We start from the raw sequence: 14,342 nt of genomic DNA on the forward strand, positions 1-14,342 counted from the left end.
GATGACCCCTTCCATTACTTTACTGATGTTTGGCTAGAGGCACGGCAAGTTCTGGAGCACAAGTTTTCAGTGCTATTGCCGGAATATTGTCAGGGCCCATAGCCTTTGCAGTATCCAGTGTCTTCAGCCGTTTCTTGATATCACATGGAGTGAATCAAATTGGCTGAAGACTGGCATCTGTGATGTTGACCTCCGGAGGAGGCTGAGATGGATCATCCACTTGGCACCTCTGGCTGGAGATTGTAGCAAATGCTTCAGCCTTATCTTTTGCACTGATGTGCTGGGCTCCCCCATTATTGAGGATGAGGATATTTGTGGAGCCTCCTCCTCCAGTGAGTTGTTTAATTGTCCACCCCCATTCATACTGGATGTTGCAGGACTGCAGAGCTTCATGGGGTCCAGAGTCGATGTTGAGGACTCCCAGGAAACTCCCTCCTGACTGTATACCACTGTGCCGCCACTTTTGCTGGGTCTGTCTTGCTGGTGGGACAGGACATATCCAGGGATGGTGATGGTGGTGTCTGGGACATTATCTGTAAGATATGATTCCGTGAGTGTGACCATGTCAGGCTGTTGCTTGACTAGTCTGTGAGACAGCTCTCCCAATTTTGGCACAAGCCCCCAAGTGTTAGTCAGGAGGACTTTGCAGGGTCGACAGGACTGAGTTTGCTGTTGCCATTTGCCTAGGTCGATGCCGGGTGGTCCATCCGGTTTCATTCTTATTGGCTTGTTTTCCACAGTTTGATACAACAGAGTATCTTGCTAGGCCATTTCGGAGTGCATTTAAGAATCAACCACATTTCTGTGGGTCTGGAGTCACATGTAGGCCCTAAAGGACGTTAATGCACAAGGTGAAATGATTGAACAGATTCTTGCTGCTGTGCAGTGGCCACCCGAGTGGTATTTTACACTAACAGGATGCTGCCATCAGTCCAAAAAGACATTCAGCCTATTATATAATTGAGCAACATAGTGTGTGAATTTCAACAGCGGTGTGATGCCAGGTAAATAAGCCGTGAGCCCCAGCGAGTGGCTGATCAAATCAAACAGCACGTTCCTTCGATCACTAACAGGCAGAGTACAGGCCATACCCAACCAGTCCCAGCTTACAAAACCCAAAACGAAACATCTGCTTTTGCATGTGATTCTACGATTGGGCAGCACTGCCTCATTTACACTCGCTGGAAGCAATTCAGGGACCCATTCTCCCCAGAAGGTGAAAACAGTTTGGACCAGTATTCTTATTTCACAGTTTTTACTGTTTTGTTTTACCTCCTGGGTCTGCAAACAAAAGGAATCTGTTCAATCCCCGCGCCTTTTTTTGAATTACCTAGGGGATTGGGAGCCCATAGTTCCTCGCGGCTTTCTCCATGACAATGCTGTAGCCAATCAAAGCCGTCTTACCAACCCATCGACATCCTTTTCTTCTTCGATAAACATTGTCGTGATTGTTTGAACTTTGCCATTCCTCGGTTTGTCCTGGTCATTAAACTCGATTTCAGTTCTCCAGCTGCCCTGGTGGGATCTGACCTCCTGTCTTTGGATCATTAGCCCGGGCTTCTGACTAACATTACCACCACGTTCTACCCAATTTTATAATTAAATACTATTTGAGGCAGGAAGAGGCCTTTGCCCTATCAAGCCTCACCCATCCCCTGTATTCCTTTCAGCCCACCTTGTCCATCCTATCCCCAATGCTCCCTTTCACCCATATTAATACTCATTCATCTTGCACCCTTTGTCAGGAATCTATTCTATAATCTTATCACCCTTGGTCTCTGAGTTACTGAAAATGAATTGAATTGAAAAGTAACTCTTGCAATTCATAACACTGACACCTGAAAGTGGATTGGAGTTATTCATCCTGTATGATTTTTTTGGAAGTTAGGAATCATGCTGCTATTGAACGTTGCCCGTCTTGGGAAAGCCTATTGCTTCATGTTTGTTTGTTCCTAGGCGATGGGAGGGTGGTGACCCCGGAGTGGCCAATCAGAAAACACCGACCAGCCTGCTCCTGACTCCTGATGGTAGTTTCCACAGCCTGGGGTTCACTGCCAGAGATCACTACCATGACCTGGACCCAGAGGAAGCCAGGCACTGGCTCTACTTTGAGAAGTTTAAGATGAAGATTCACAGTACATGTGTGAGTATAGACCGCGCTTGGGGAGGCGAGTGGCATAGTGGCACTGTCACTGGGCTGGTTATCCCAGAGACCCAGGGTAATGCTCTGGGGACCTTGGCAGATGGTGAAATTTGAATTCAGTAAAAATCTGGAATTAAAAGTCCGATGATGTCGATTGTTGTAAAAACCCATCTGGTTCACTAATGCCCTTTACAGAAAGGAATCTGCTGCCCTTACCTGGTCTGGCCTACATGTGACTCCAGACCCACAGCAATGTGGTTGACTCTTAAAAAAATTCCTTCTGAGCCAGGGCAATGAGGGATGGGCCTGTGGCCTAGCCAGAGACACCCAGAACCCAACCAATGAATAAAAAAAACATTCAAATCACTCAATATGTGGTGGGGAAAATAGTAACAATAAACTGGTGCCTGCTACACAGATCAAAACACAACACACCAACATATTCAGCAGATTGTTTGATGGGGACAGTGTAGAGGGAGCTTTACTCTGTATCTAACCCCGTGCTGTACCTGTCCTGGGAGTGTATGATGGGGACAGTGTAGAGGGAGCTTTACTCTGTATCTAACCCCGTGCTGTACCTGTCCTGGGAGTGTATGATGGGGACAGTGTAGAGGGAGCTTTACTCTGTATCTAACCCCGTGCTGTACCTGTCCTGGGAGTGTTTGATGGGGACGGTGTAGAGGGAGCTTTACTCTGTATCTAACCCCATGCTGTACCTGTCCTGGGAGTGTTTGATGGGGACAGTGTAGAGGGAGCTTTACTCTGTATCTAACCCCGTGCTGTACCTGCCCTGGGAGTGTTTGATGGGGACAGTGTAGAGGGAGCTTTACTATGTATCTAACCCCGTGCTGTACCTGTCCTGGGAGTGTTTGACGGGGACGGTGTAGAGGGAGCTTTACTCTGTATCTAACCCCATGCTGTACCTGTCCTGGGAGTGTTTGATGGGGACAGTGTAGAGGGAGCTTTACTCTGTATCTAACCCCGTGCTGTACCTGCCCTGGGAGTGTTTGATGGGGACAGTGTAGAGGGAGCTTTACTCTGTATCTAACCCCGTGCTGTACCTGTCCTGGGAGTGTTTGATGGGGACAGTGTAGAGGGAGCTTTACTCTGTATCTAACCCCGTGCTGTACCTGCCCTGGGAGTGTTTGATGTGAACACTGACTGTATGAAGTGGAATTTCAGAGTTGGTGTGTAATTGGTAAAGGAATTTGAATATTGATTGGTATGAGGCAGTATGTTCTGGTAAGGAAGATGAGTAAGCCATGTATTTCTCGAAAATGAAGAATCTAAATGGGATGAAAGGAATCTGGGAGTGCAAACACACAAATCATTCACAGTACTGAAGTGGGTCAATAAGGCACTGAACAAGCTAAGCAAACATTCCGGGATGATTTGTCGAGGGACAGAATCGAAAAGTAGAGAAATTATGCTGCATTTGTGTCAAACCTGAGGGTCAGTGTGCAGTTCGGCCTGACATTTTATAAAAAGGATGCAGAGTTATTGGAGAAAAGATTTACAAGGACAATACCAGAATTACAAGATTATACCTATCAGGGAAAGATAAACAGGCTGGTGTTCTTTCTAGTGAAAATAAATGGGTGACCTAATAGCGTTCAGTGTTTGATAGAGTGGATACAGGGAGAATGTTTCCTTTTGTGGTGAAGAGCATAACTAGAGGCCGTCAGTATAAGATAGTCACCAAGAAACCCAATCGGGAATTCAGAATTTTCGTATCTCTCTTTTGCCTTGTTCACCTTCATTGCTCTCCATTTGGTTATCTCCACCTATCACTGGCCCTCTATCCAGCTCTTCTTGTCCCACCCACCACCCCACCCCCTTAAACCAGCTTATATTTCACCTCTCTTCTATTTTTATTTAGTTCTGTTGAAGGGTCATTCAGACTCAAAACGTTGACTGTGCTCCTGTCCGCAGATGCTGCCAGACCTGCTGAGTTTTTCCAGGTATTTTTGTTTTTGTTTTGGGAATTCAGAAGAAACTTCTTTAGCCAGAGATTGGTGAGAATGTGGGACTCAGTACCACAGAGAGTGGTTGAAGTGAACTGTAAAGCAGAGGGGTAAATAGAGAAACATATGAGGGAGAAGAGAATAGAGGGTTAAGATGATAGATTTAGATGCGAGAAGATAGGAAGAAGCCTGAGTGGAGCATAAACGCCAGCATGAGCTGGTCGGGCTAAATGGCCTGTTTCTCTGTATCCTATTTAATCCTATACTCCATTTCCCTCTATGGGCAACACCTTCTGATGAGCAGAAACGTTCCTGAGACCAGAGGGTGCTGAGGTTTAACCCAGTCCTGGGTCTACTCGGGGTGCCGGTCCATATCGAATCGTTCCAGTACCTCCCCCTCTGGTTCCGGAACTTTCTATAATGCTGGAATTTTAAAACCGTTGTCTTGTTTCTCCAGGACCTCACCATGGAAACGGAGTTGGAGGCTGTAAACGGGAAGAGTGTGAGAGCTCTCAAAGTGTTCGCCCACGCACTGAGGTACTTCCAGAAGCATGCCTTAAAGGTCAGTTAGGAGGTCACAATGGGCTGAACTCTGCCCTCTCACACCGGGGTCTAGTCATCAATCCCAGCTCGGGGTGGGAATATCCTGAAACTGTTGGATGTTAGAGTTGGTCAGGACATCAGTCCAGCTCCGGGTCCTGAGGAAGGGAGTGAGTGAAATGGTTCGGGCTATGGGAGGTTGACATATAGGGAAGTGCGCAACTGTGGGTTCGATCTATACCAAACAAGTTTGTTCTTTCTGCTTTGTTGAGCTAATTTTCTCTTCGGATTTGTGGACAATTTTATGTTTGCGTGTTGGCAGGAGTTGAATGACCAGTTCTCGATCGCAATGGACAGCGATAATGTGCGTTGGGTGATCACTGTACCAGCAATCTGGAAACAGCCAGCCAAGCAGTTCATGAGGGAAGCTGCATATCTGGTGAGGAGTGATAGCACGTTAATAATCAGTGTTTATATCAAAGAGAGAGAGCAGAGAGGGCGAATACAAAGAGAGTGTTATCAGAGAGTGATATCAGAGAGAGAGTGTTATCAGAGAATGATACCAGAGAGAGAATGTTATCAGAGAGTGATATCAGAGACAGAGTGTTATCAGAGCGTGATACCAGAGAGAGAATGTTATCAGAGAATGATACCAGAGAGAGAATGTTATCAGAGAGTGATATCAGAGAGAGAGTGTCATCAGAGAGTGATATCAGAGAGAGAGTGTTATCAGAGAGTGATATCAGAGAGAGAGTTATCAGGGAGCAATATCAGAGAGAGAGTGATATCAGAGAAAGAGAGAGAGAGGGAGAGAGTGTTATCAGAGAATGATATCAGAGAGAGAGTTATCAAAGAGTGATATCAGAGAGAGAGTTATCAGAGAGTGATATCAGAGAGAGAGTTATCAGAGAGTGATATCAGAGAGAGAGTTATCAGGGACTGATACCAGAGAGAGAGTTATCAGAGAATGATATCAGAGAGAGAGTTATCAGGGAGTGATATCAGAGAGAGAGTTATCAGGGAATGATACCAGAGAGAGAGTTATCAGAGAATGATATCAGAGTGTTATCAGAGAGTGATATCAGAGAGAGAGCGTTATCAGAGAGTGATATCAGAGAGAGAGTTATCAGGGAGTGATATAAGAGAGAGAGTTATCAGGGAGTGATACCAGAGTGTTATTAGGGAGTGATACCAGAGAGAGAGTTATCTGGGAGTGATATAAGAGAGAGAGTTATCAGGGAGTGATACCAGAGAGAGTGATATCAGAGAGAGAGCTTTATCAGAGAGTGATATCAGAGAGAGAGTTATCAGGGAGTGATATCAGAGAGAGAGTTATCAGGGAGTGATACCAGAGAGAGAGTTATCAGAGAATATCAGAATGTTATCAGAGAGTGATATCAGAGAGAGAGTGTTATCAGAGAGATAGTTATCAGGGAGCAATATCAGAGAGAGAGTGATATCAGAGAGAGAGAGAGGGAGAGACTGTTATCAGGGAACGATATCAGAGAGTGAGTGTTATCAGAGAATCATATCAGAAAGAGAGTGTTATCAGAGAATGATATCAGAGTGTTATCAGAGAGTGATATCAGAGAAAGCGTTATCAGGGACTGATACCAGAGAGAGAATTATCAGAGAACGATATCAGAGAGAGTGTTATCAGACTGTGATATCAGAGTGTTTTCAGAGAGTGATATCAGAGAGAGAGTGTTATCAGAGAGTGATATCAGAGAGAGAGTGTTGTCAGAGAGTGATATCAGAGAGAGAGTGTTATCAGAGAGTGATATCAGAGAGAGAGTGTTGTCAGAGAGTGATATCAGAGAAAGAGTGTTATCAGAGAGTGATATCAGAGAAAGAGTGTTATCAGAGAGTGATATCAGAGAGAAAGTTAGTAGGGAGAGAGTGTTGTCAGAGAGTGATATCAGAGAAAGAGTGTTATCAGAGAGTGATATCAGAGAAAGAGTGTTATCAGAGAGTGATATCAGAGAGAAAGTTAGTAGGGAGTGATATCAGAGAGAGTGTTATCAGAGAACAATGTCAGAGAGAGAGTGTTATCAGACTGTGATATCAGAGAGGGAGTTATCAGACAGCGATATGAGAAGGAGAATGATATTAAATAAGTGTGTTATCAGAGAGAGATTGATCAGAGATTGATATCAGAGAGTGAGGGAGATCAGAGAGAGAGAGATCATCGAAAATGAGATCAGGGAAAGGATATCTGAGAATGAGTGAAACAGAGAGTGAAATCAGAGAGACAGACTAGTTTTTATGCTTTCACGGGATGTGGGTGTGACTGGCTAGGCCAGCACTTATTCCCCATCCAGAATCTGTCCCTACATTACACCGATAAGCTTTATCATTAAGCGATGTTGCAGTGTCCATTTGTGTGGAGGGTGGATTTGATCATTTGGAGCTGGGAATTTATAATGGAAACCCAGTCGACAGGAAATATTCTCGATATTTGCTGAATAATGTATCTGTCATACTCAGTAACTGAAATGGCAGTGTGGTCAGGCTTAATATCTGTTTTCTCTCTCTCTCTCTCTCTCTCTCTGTCTCTGAGCTTCTCTCACTATTCCTCTCTCTCTCCCCCTCCCTCCCTCACTATGACTCTCTTTGTCTCTCTCTGCATTATCTCCCTCTCTGACTGTCTCTGTCTTGCTCTGTTTTCCTCTTTCTCTATCTGTGTCTCTCTCCTTCTCTCTTCCACTGCCTTTCTCTCTCCTTCTCTCTCTCTTCCCTCTCTCCCTCTCTGTCTCTGTGCCTTTGTGTGTCTCTTTCCCCGCCTCTCTGTCTCTCTTCTGTCTCTCCCATTGTCCCTGTCTCTCTCTCTTTTTCTGTCTCTGTCTGTCTGTCTCTCTCTCTCTCTGTCTCTCTCTGTGTCTCTTTCTCTCCCTTCCTTCCTCTCCCACTCTCTCTCTCTCTCTCTCTTGCTCCCTCTCTGTGCCTCTGTTCCTCTCTTTCTCCCTCTCCGTCTCTCTGCCTCCCTCTCCCTTGCTCTCTCTCACTCTCACTATCTCTCACTCTCTCTCTCACCCTGTCTATCTCTCTGCCTCTTTCTCTCCCTCTTGCTCCCTCTCCCCCTCTCCCAATCCCTCTCTCTCTCTCACACTGTCTCTCTCTCTATTTCTGTCTCTCTCTCCCTCCCTCTCCCTCTCTCTCTCTCTGTCCCTCTGTTCCTCTCTTTCTCTCTCTCTCTCTCACCCTGTCTGTCTATCTCTCTGTGTCTTTCTCTCTCTCGCTCCTTCTCTCCATCTCTCCCAATCTCTCTCTCTCTCACACTTGTCTCTCTCACTCCCTCTCCCTCTCCCTCTCCCTCCCTCTCCCTCTTTCCTCTCTCTCTCCCCCTCTCTCCCTCCCTCTCTCTCTCTCTCCCTCTCTCTCTCCCCCTGTCTCTCTGTGCCCAGGCTGAGTTAGCCTCTCCTGAGTACCCGGAGCAGTTGTTGATAGCCCTGGAACCTGAGGCTGCATCAGTTTACTGCAGGAAGCTCCGACTCCACCAGCTGATTGACCTGAGCAGCACCGAGGTGACCAATGAGTACGGGCCAGACAATCCCGTCATGTCCAGCTTCAGGCAAGGTCAGAAACTCTTTCTCTAAACTCCAAACAGCGATTTTAAAATAATTTAACAGCCCGTCTCAGAACAGCACTCAAAGCCCCACACCAGGACAGGCAGTTCCGTTAGTAATAGCTGTGAAACCATTCAGCCCTTTGAGCCTGTTACACAGGAAAACAGAGAGAGAGAGACACAGAGAGAGAGACAGAGAGATGAGAGAGAAAGAGGGAAAGAGAGACAAAGACAGACAGAGAGAGAGAGAGAGCAGAGATGAGAGTGACTGCCTTTGACATCAGTTTTTTTTATTCATTTATGGGATGTGGGCTTCTCTGGCTGGGCCAGCATTTATTGCCCATCCCTAGTTGCCCTTGAGAAGGTGGTGGTGAGCTGCCTTCTTGAACCGCTGCAGTCCATGTGGTGTAGGTACACCCACAGTGCTGTTAGGGAGGGAGTTCCAGGATTTTGACCCAGCCACAGTGAAGGAACGGCCGATATATTTCCAAGCCAGGATGGTGGGACAGCATTTGACCATTTGATCAAGGAGCCCGAGCAAAACTGGAGTCAATGGGAATCAGGGGGAAAACTCTCCATTGGAGTTATACTTAGCACAAAGGAAGATGGTTGTGGTTCTTGGAGGTCAGTCATCTCAGCTCCAGGACATCACTGCAGGAGTTCCTCAGGGTAGTGTCCTCAGCCCAACCATCTTCAGCTGCTTCATCAATGACCTTCCTTCCATCATAAGGTCAGAAGTGGGGATGTTCGCTGATGATTGCACAATGTTCAGCACCATTCGCGACTCCTCAGATACTGAAGCAGTCCATGTCCAAATGCAACAAGACCTGGACAATATCCACTCTTAGGTTGACAAGTGGCAAGTAACATTCGTGACACAAAGTGCCAGACAATGACTATCTCCAACAAGAGAGAATCTAACCATCTGCCCTTGACATCCAATGGCATACAAACATACGAATTAGGAGCGGGAGTCAGCCACTCAGCCCCTTGAGCCTGCTCCACCATTCAATAGGATCGTGGCTGACCTGACTGTAACCTCAACACCACATTCCTGCCCACCCCCAATAACCTTTCACCCCCTTGTTAATCAAGAATCTATCTAGCTCTGACTTAAAAATATTCAAAGACTCAGCCTCCACTGCCTTTTGAGGAAGAGAGTTCCAGAGACTCACTACCCTCTGAGAGAAAGAATTTCTCCTCATCTCTGTCTTAAATGGGCGACCCCTTACTTTTAAACTGTGACCTATAGTTCTAGATTCTTCCACAAGAGGAAACATCCTCTCCACATCCACCCTGTCAAGTCCCCTCAGGATCTTACATGTTTCAATCAAGTCACCTCTTACTCTTCTAAACTCCAGCGGATACAAGCCTAGTCTGTCCGACCTTTCCTCATGAGACAACCCACCCATTCCAGGTATTAGTCTGGTAAATCTTCTCTGAAATGCTTCCAACACATTTACATCCTTCCTTAAATAAGGAGACCCATACTGTACACAGTACTCCAAATGTGGTCTCACCAATGCCTTGTCTAACTGAAGCATAACCTCCCTACTTTTGTAATCAATTCCCCTCACAATAAACAATAACATTCTATTAACTTTCCTAATCACTTGCTGTACCTGCTTAATAGCCTTTTGCAATTCTTGCACTCGGACACCCAGATCCCTCTGCATCTCAGAGCTCTGCAATCTCTCACCATTTAGATAATATGCTTCTTTTTTATTCTTTCTGCCAAAATGGATAATTTCACATTTTCCCACATTATACTCCATTTGCCAGGCCTTTTCCCACTCACTGAACCTATCCATGTCACTTTGTAGCCTCCTTGTGTCCTCCTCACATCTTACTATCCTACCTATCATTGTGTCATCAACTTCAGCAACCATTCCTTCGGTCCCTTCATCCAAGTCATTTATATAAAGTGTAAACAGTTGAGGCCCCAGCACTGATCCCTGTGGCACACCACTCATCACACCTGCCAACCAGTAAAAAATTCCATTTAAGGCTACCCTCTGTTCCCTGTTAGCTAGTCAATCTTCCATCCATGCCAATATGTTAACCGCTACATCATGAGCTTTTATTTTCCACAATAAACTTTGATGTGGCACCTTATCAAATGCCTTCTGGAAATCCAAGTACAGGACATCCACCGGTTCCCCTTTATCCACAGCACATGTGACTCTTTCAAAGAACTCCAATTATTTGGTTAAACATGAGGAAAAATCTTTCCCCCATTGGGGGAGGGGAAGCGCGAGAGTGGGCGCGGGTGGGCGCATCTCCAATCAGCGCCCCTGATCGGGGGGTGCACCACCATTTTACGTGGGTGGGCCAATTAAGGCCCGCCCAGCGTGACGTCCGCCAGGAAGCGCTATGCGCTCCCTGTGTGGGCAGGGGGAATTCCCTCAGCCAGGAGTGCGCTCTTTCACGCATGCACACAAAAGAGCGCACATCTCCCTGAGGCTAAGTGCTGCCTCAGGGAGATCGGCGCCGAATTAAAGTTTGCAATAAAAATTATAGAAAAGTTTCCCTGACATGCCCCCTCATGTGATGCTGTCACGTGAGTTTGGACGTGTCCATAACTTTAACTGAAACCTTTAGTAAAAATTTAAGTACCCTCATGAAACCTCATCCCGCCCGTGGATGAAGGTTTGATGCTTTTTCTGAAGCCCGCCAGGGCTCCTGGCCTGCCCGACAACCTTGAGGTTGGACGGGCAGGTCCGTTAATGATGTTAATTAGTTTCTCAATGGCCTCAATTGGCCGTTGACAGGTCGGCGGGTGCACAGCTGACTCGACTGTGCCCCCACCGACCTGAAAATGGGAATGACGTGGGGTGACGTCGGGAGTTCCACCTGATGTATCCCTGCGCCATTTTACACATTGGCGAGTGGGCCCTGCCCCCGCTCACCGACCGGAAGATCCTGCCCCATGATTTCCATTTCACAAAACCATGTTGACTCTGCCTGATTGCTTTGAATTTTTCCAAGTGCCCTGCTAAAATATCTTTCATAATATCGTCTAACATTTTCCCTCTGACAGATGTTAAGCTAACCGGCCTGTAGTTTCCTGCTTTCTGTCTGCCTCCCTTTTTGAATAAAGGAGTTACATTCACTATTTTCCAAACAGATGGAACCTTCCCTGAATCTAGGGAATGTTGGAAATTAAAACCAATGCATCATCTATCTCACTGGCCACTTCTTTTAAGACTCTAGGATGAAGTCCATCAGGACTCGGGGACTTGTCAGCCGCTGTTCCAACAATTTGCTCAGTACCACTTACCTGGTGATTGTAATTTTCCTGAGTTCCTCCCTCCCTTCAATTTCCTGACTTACAGCTATTTCTGGGAACTTATATCCTCTATAGTGAAGACTGATACAAAATACCTGTTCGATTCATCCGTCATCTCCTTATTTTCCATTATTAATTACCCAGACTCACTTACTATAGGACCAATACTCACTTTAACTCTTATCTTTTTTAAATAACTATAGAAGCTCTTTACTATCTGTCTTTACATGTCCAGCTAACTTTCTCTTGTACTCTAGTTTTTTCTTCCTTATCAAGTTTTTAACTTTTTTAGTTAACCACGGATGGTGTGTTGTTCCCTTGGAATTTTTCTTTCTCGTTGGAATGTATCTATTCTCTGTATTCTGAAATATCCCCTTAAATGTCTGCCACTCCATTTCTATTGACCTATCCCTTAACCTCATTTGCCAGTTCACTTTAGCTGTCTCAGCTTTCATGCCCTCATAATTGCCCTTATTTAAGTTTAAAATACTAGTCTTAGACCTACCCTTCTCTCCCACAAACTGAATGCAAAATTCAATCATATGCTACCCAGGGGTGCCTTCACTATGAGGTCATTAATTAACCCTACCTCATTGCACAATACTAGTTTGAGTATAGTCTGCTCTCTGGTTGGCTCTAGAACGTGCTGTTTTAAGAAACTGTCCCAAAAACCTTCTATGAATTCATCATCTAGGCTACCTTTGCCCATCTGATTTTTCCAGTCTCTATATGTAGATTAAAATCCCCCAGGATTATCACCATTCCTTTCTGACAAGCTCCCATTCTCTCTTCCTTTAAAATCTGTCCTATTATTAGTTATTAGTGACAATTAGGAGCCTGTGGACTACTCTCACAGGTGAGTTCTGCCTTTATCATTTCTCATCTCTACTCAAACCGCTTCTACACCCTGGTTTCCTGAACTTAGGTCATCCCTCTCTAATGTGCTAATACCATCGTTAATTAACAGAGCTACCCCTTCACCTTTTCCTAACTTCCTGTCCTTCTAAATGTCATGTACCCTTCAATATTCAGGTCCCAATCTATGTCATCCTGTAACCATGTCTCAGTAAAGGCAATCAGATCATACTTATTTATTTCTATTGTTTCAAATGCTACGTGCATTCAGATATAGACCCTTTAGTTTTGTCTTTTTATTACTGGCCCGTCCACGTAAAATGGCGGTGCGCAGCCGATCGCAAGCGGCAATTGGCTGCGCACCCGCCTGCGCCCGCTCCCGCTCAGCGCCCCTGACGGGGAGAAAATTTCCCCCTTTATGTTTGGACACTCTGTCCCTTCGTGTCACACTCTGGGCATCATTGCCTAAATAGCTGTCCTGCAATGCTGCCAAATCCTTTTGTTTTGTAAGCCTACAAGTTTTGTAAGTTCTCCAGAACCCTCCCCTCTATTTAGTTTAAAACCCTCTCTACAGCCCTAGTTATTCGATCTGCCAGGACACTGATCCCAGCACGGTTCAAGTGAAGTCCATCCCACTGGAACAGCTCCCTTCTACCCCAGTACTGGTGCCATTGTCCCACAAAATGAAACCCATTTCTTCCACATCAATCTTTGAGACAAGCATTTAACTCCTTGACTTTATATACCCTATGCCAGTTTGCCCATGGCTCAGTTAGTAATCCCAAGATTATTACTTTGGGTGCTCTGCTTTTTAATTTAGCTCCTAACTGTTCAAATTCTTTCAGCAGAATCTCCTTTCTAGTCCTCGCAATGTCATTGGTACCAACATGGACGACAACTGGATCCCTCCCCTCCCACTTCAAGTTCCACTGCAGCCTGAAGAGATGTCCTTAACCCTGGCACCGGGCAGGAAACACAGCCTTCGGGACTCATGCTCACGGCTGCAGAGAATAGTATTTATCCCCTTAATTATACTATCCCCTGTCACTACCATGTTCCCATTTCCTCCCCCCCCACTCGAATGGCTCCCTATACTACAGGGCTGTGGTCAGTTCGTTCACTCTGCCTGCAGTCCCTGTTCTCATCCACACAGCTTGCAAGAACCTCGTAATTGCTGGACAATTGCAGGGGCTGAGGCTCCTCGAACGCTACTCCCTAGGGTCCCCCATACCTGCCTCACCTGCAGTCACACCCTCCTGTCCCTGATCACAGACCAAAGTCGAATTATCTAATCTGAGGAGTGTGACCGCCTCCTGGGGCAAAGTGTCCAGGTAACTTTCCCCCTCCCTGATGTGGCACAATGTCTGCAGCTCAGACTCCACCTCCTTAACTCGGATCCAAAGTTCCTCGAGCTGCAAACACTTGGTACAGATGTGTCCGCCCCGGATCAACTTGGTGTCCAGCAGCTCCCACATGCAGCAGCAGCAACACATAACCCATCCTGCCATCACTCTCATATTTTATTTAAGTTATTAACTAATAACTCTAGTATTCCTGCTCTTTACACTTTATTGTAATTATTTTTTACACACCAGTATCGATCCTATACATAACAAGCTATTTTTAAGCAAATGAGGCAAAAAAGACTAGAGACCTTGGGCAGAATTTCCACAAGTGTGGACAGCTGATTGGGAGAGACCGCAAAGATCACCCACTGAGCCCTGGAAGGATCCAGAGGCATAGAAGTTGAGGGCAGCTGTGACCTTTAGAGCCACTGGCATGGGGTGTCCACCCACACAGTTAGTGGAGATCTCAGGGCCTATCATCTGACAGATATAGTTGACTGTTTCCCTTAAGAGACGGAGCCTCCTTCGGCACTGCACCTCAGACATATTGAGGTAGCTGCTTCACTGCCTGTTTACCCTGGCAGCAGGATAGTGACGTCTTCTACAGCCCCTTCCACCTTGGACAACCTCTTGGCCCTGC

The 14,342-nt window shown here is 46.0% G+C and overlaps 1 protein-coding gene across 2 annotated transcripts in view; it reads left to right on the forward strand.

The window, feature by feature from the left end:
- LOC144688516 (heat shock 70 kDa protein 12B-like) overlaps positions 1-14,342 on the forward strand; it is a 73,687-nt gene that overhangs the window by 41,462 nt on the left and 17,883 nt on the right. For both annotated transcript variants that reach the window (XM_078555187.1, XM_078555196.1), the window contains exons 5-8: positions 1,957-2,143; positions 4,565-4,669; positions 4,970-5,086; positions 8,052-8,223. In XM_078555187.1, the coding sequence (XP_078411313.1) occupies positions 1,957-2,143; positions 4,565-4,669; positions 4,970-5,086; positions 8,052-8,223 (581 nt within the window). The remainder of the gene's footprint in view (positions 1-1,956; positions 2,144-4,564; positions 4,670-4,969; positions 5,087-8,051; positions 8,224-14,342) is intronic.

Source organism: Cetorhinus maximus, chromosome 1, assembly GCF_964194155.1.
Source record: "Cetorhinus maximus chromosome 1, sCetMax3.hap1.1, whole genome shotgun sequence".
Taxonomy (NCBI): Eukaryota; Metazoa; Chordata; class Chondrichthyes; order Lamniformes; family Cetorhinidae; genus Cetorhinus; species Cetorhinus maximus.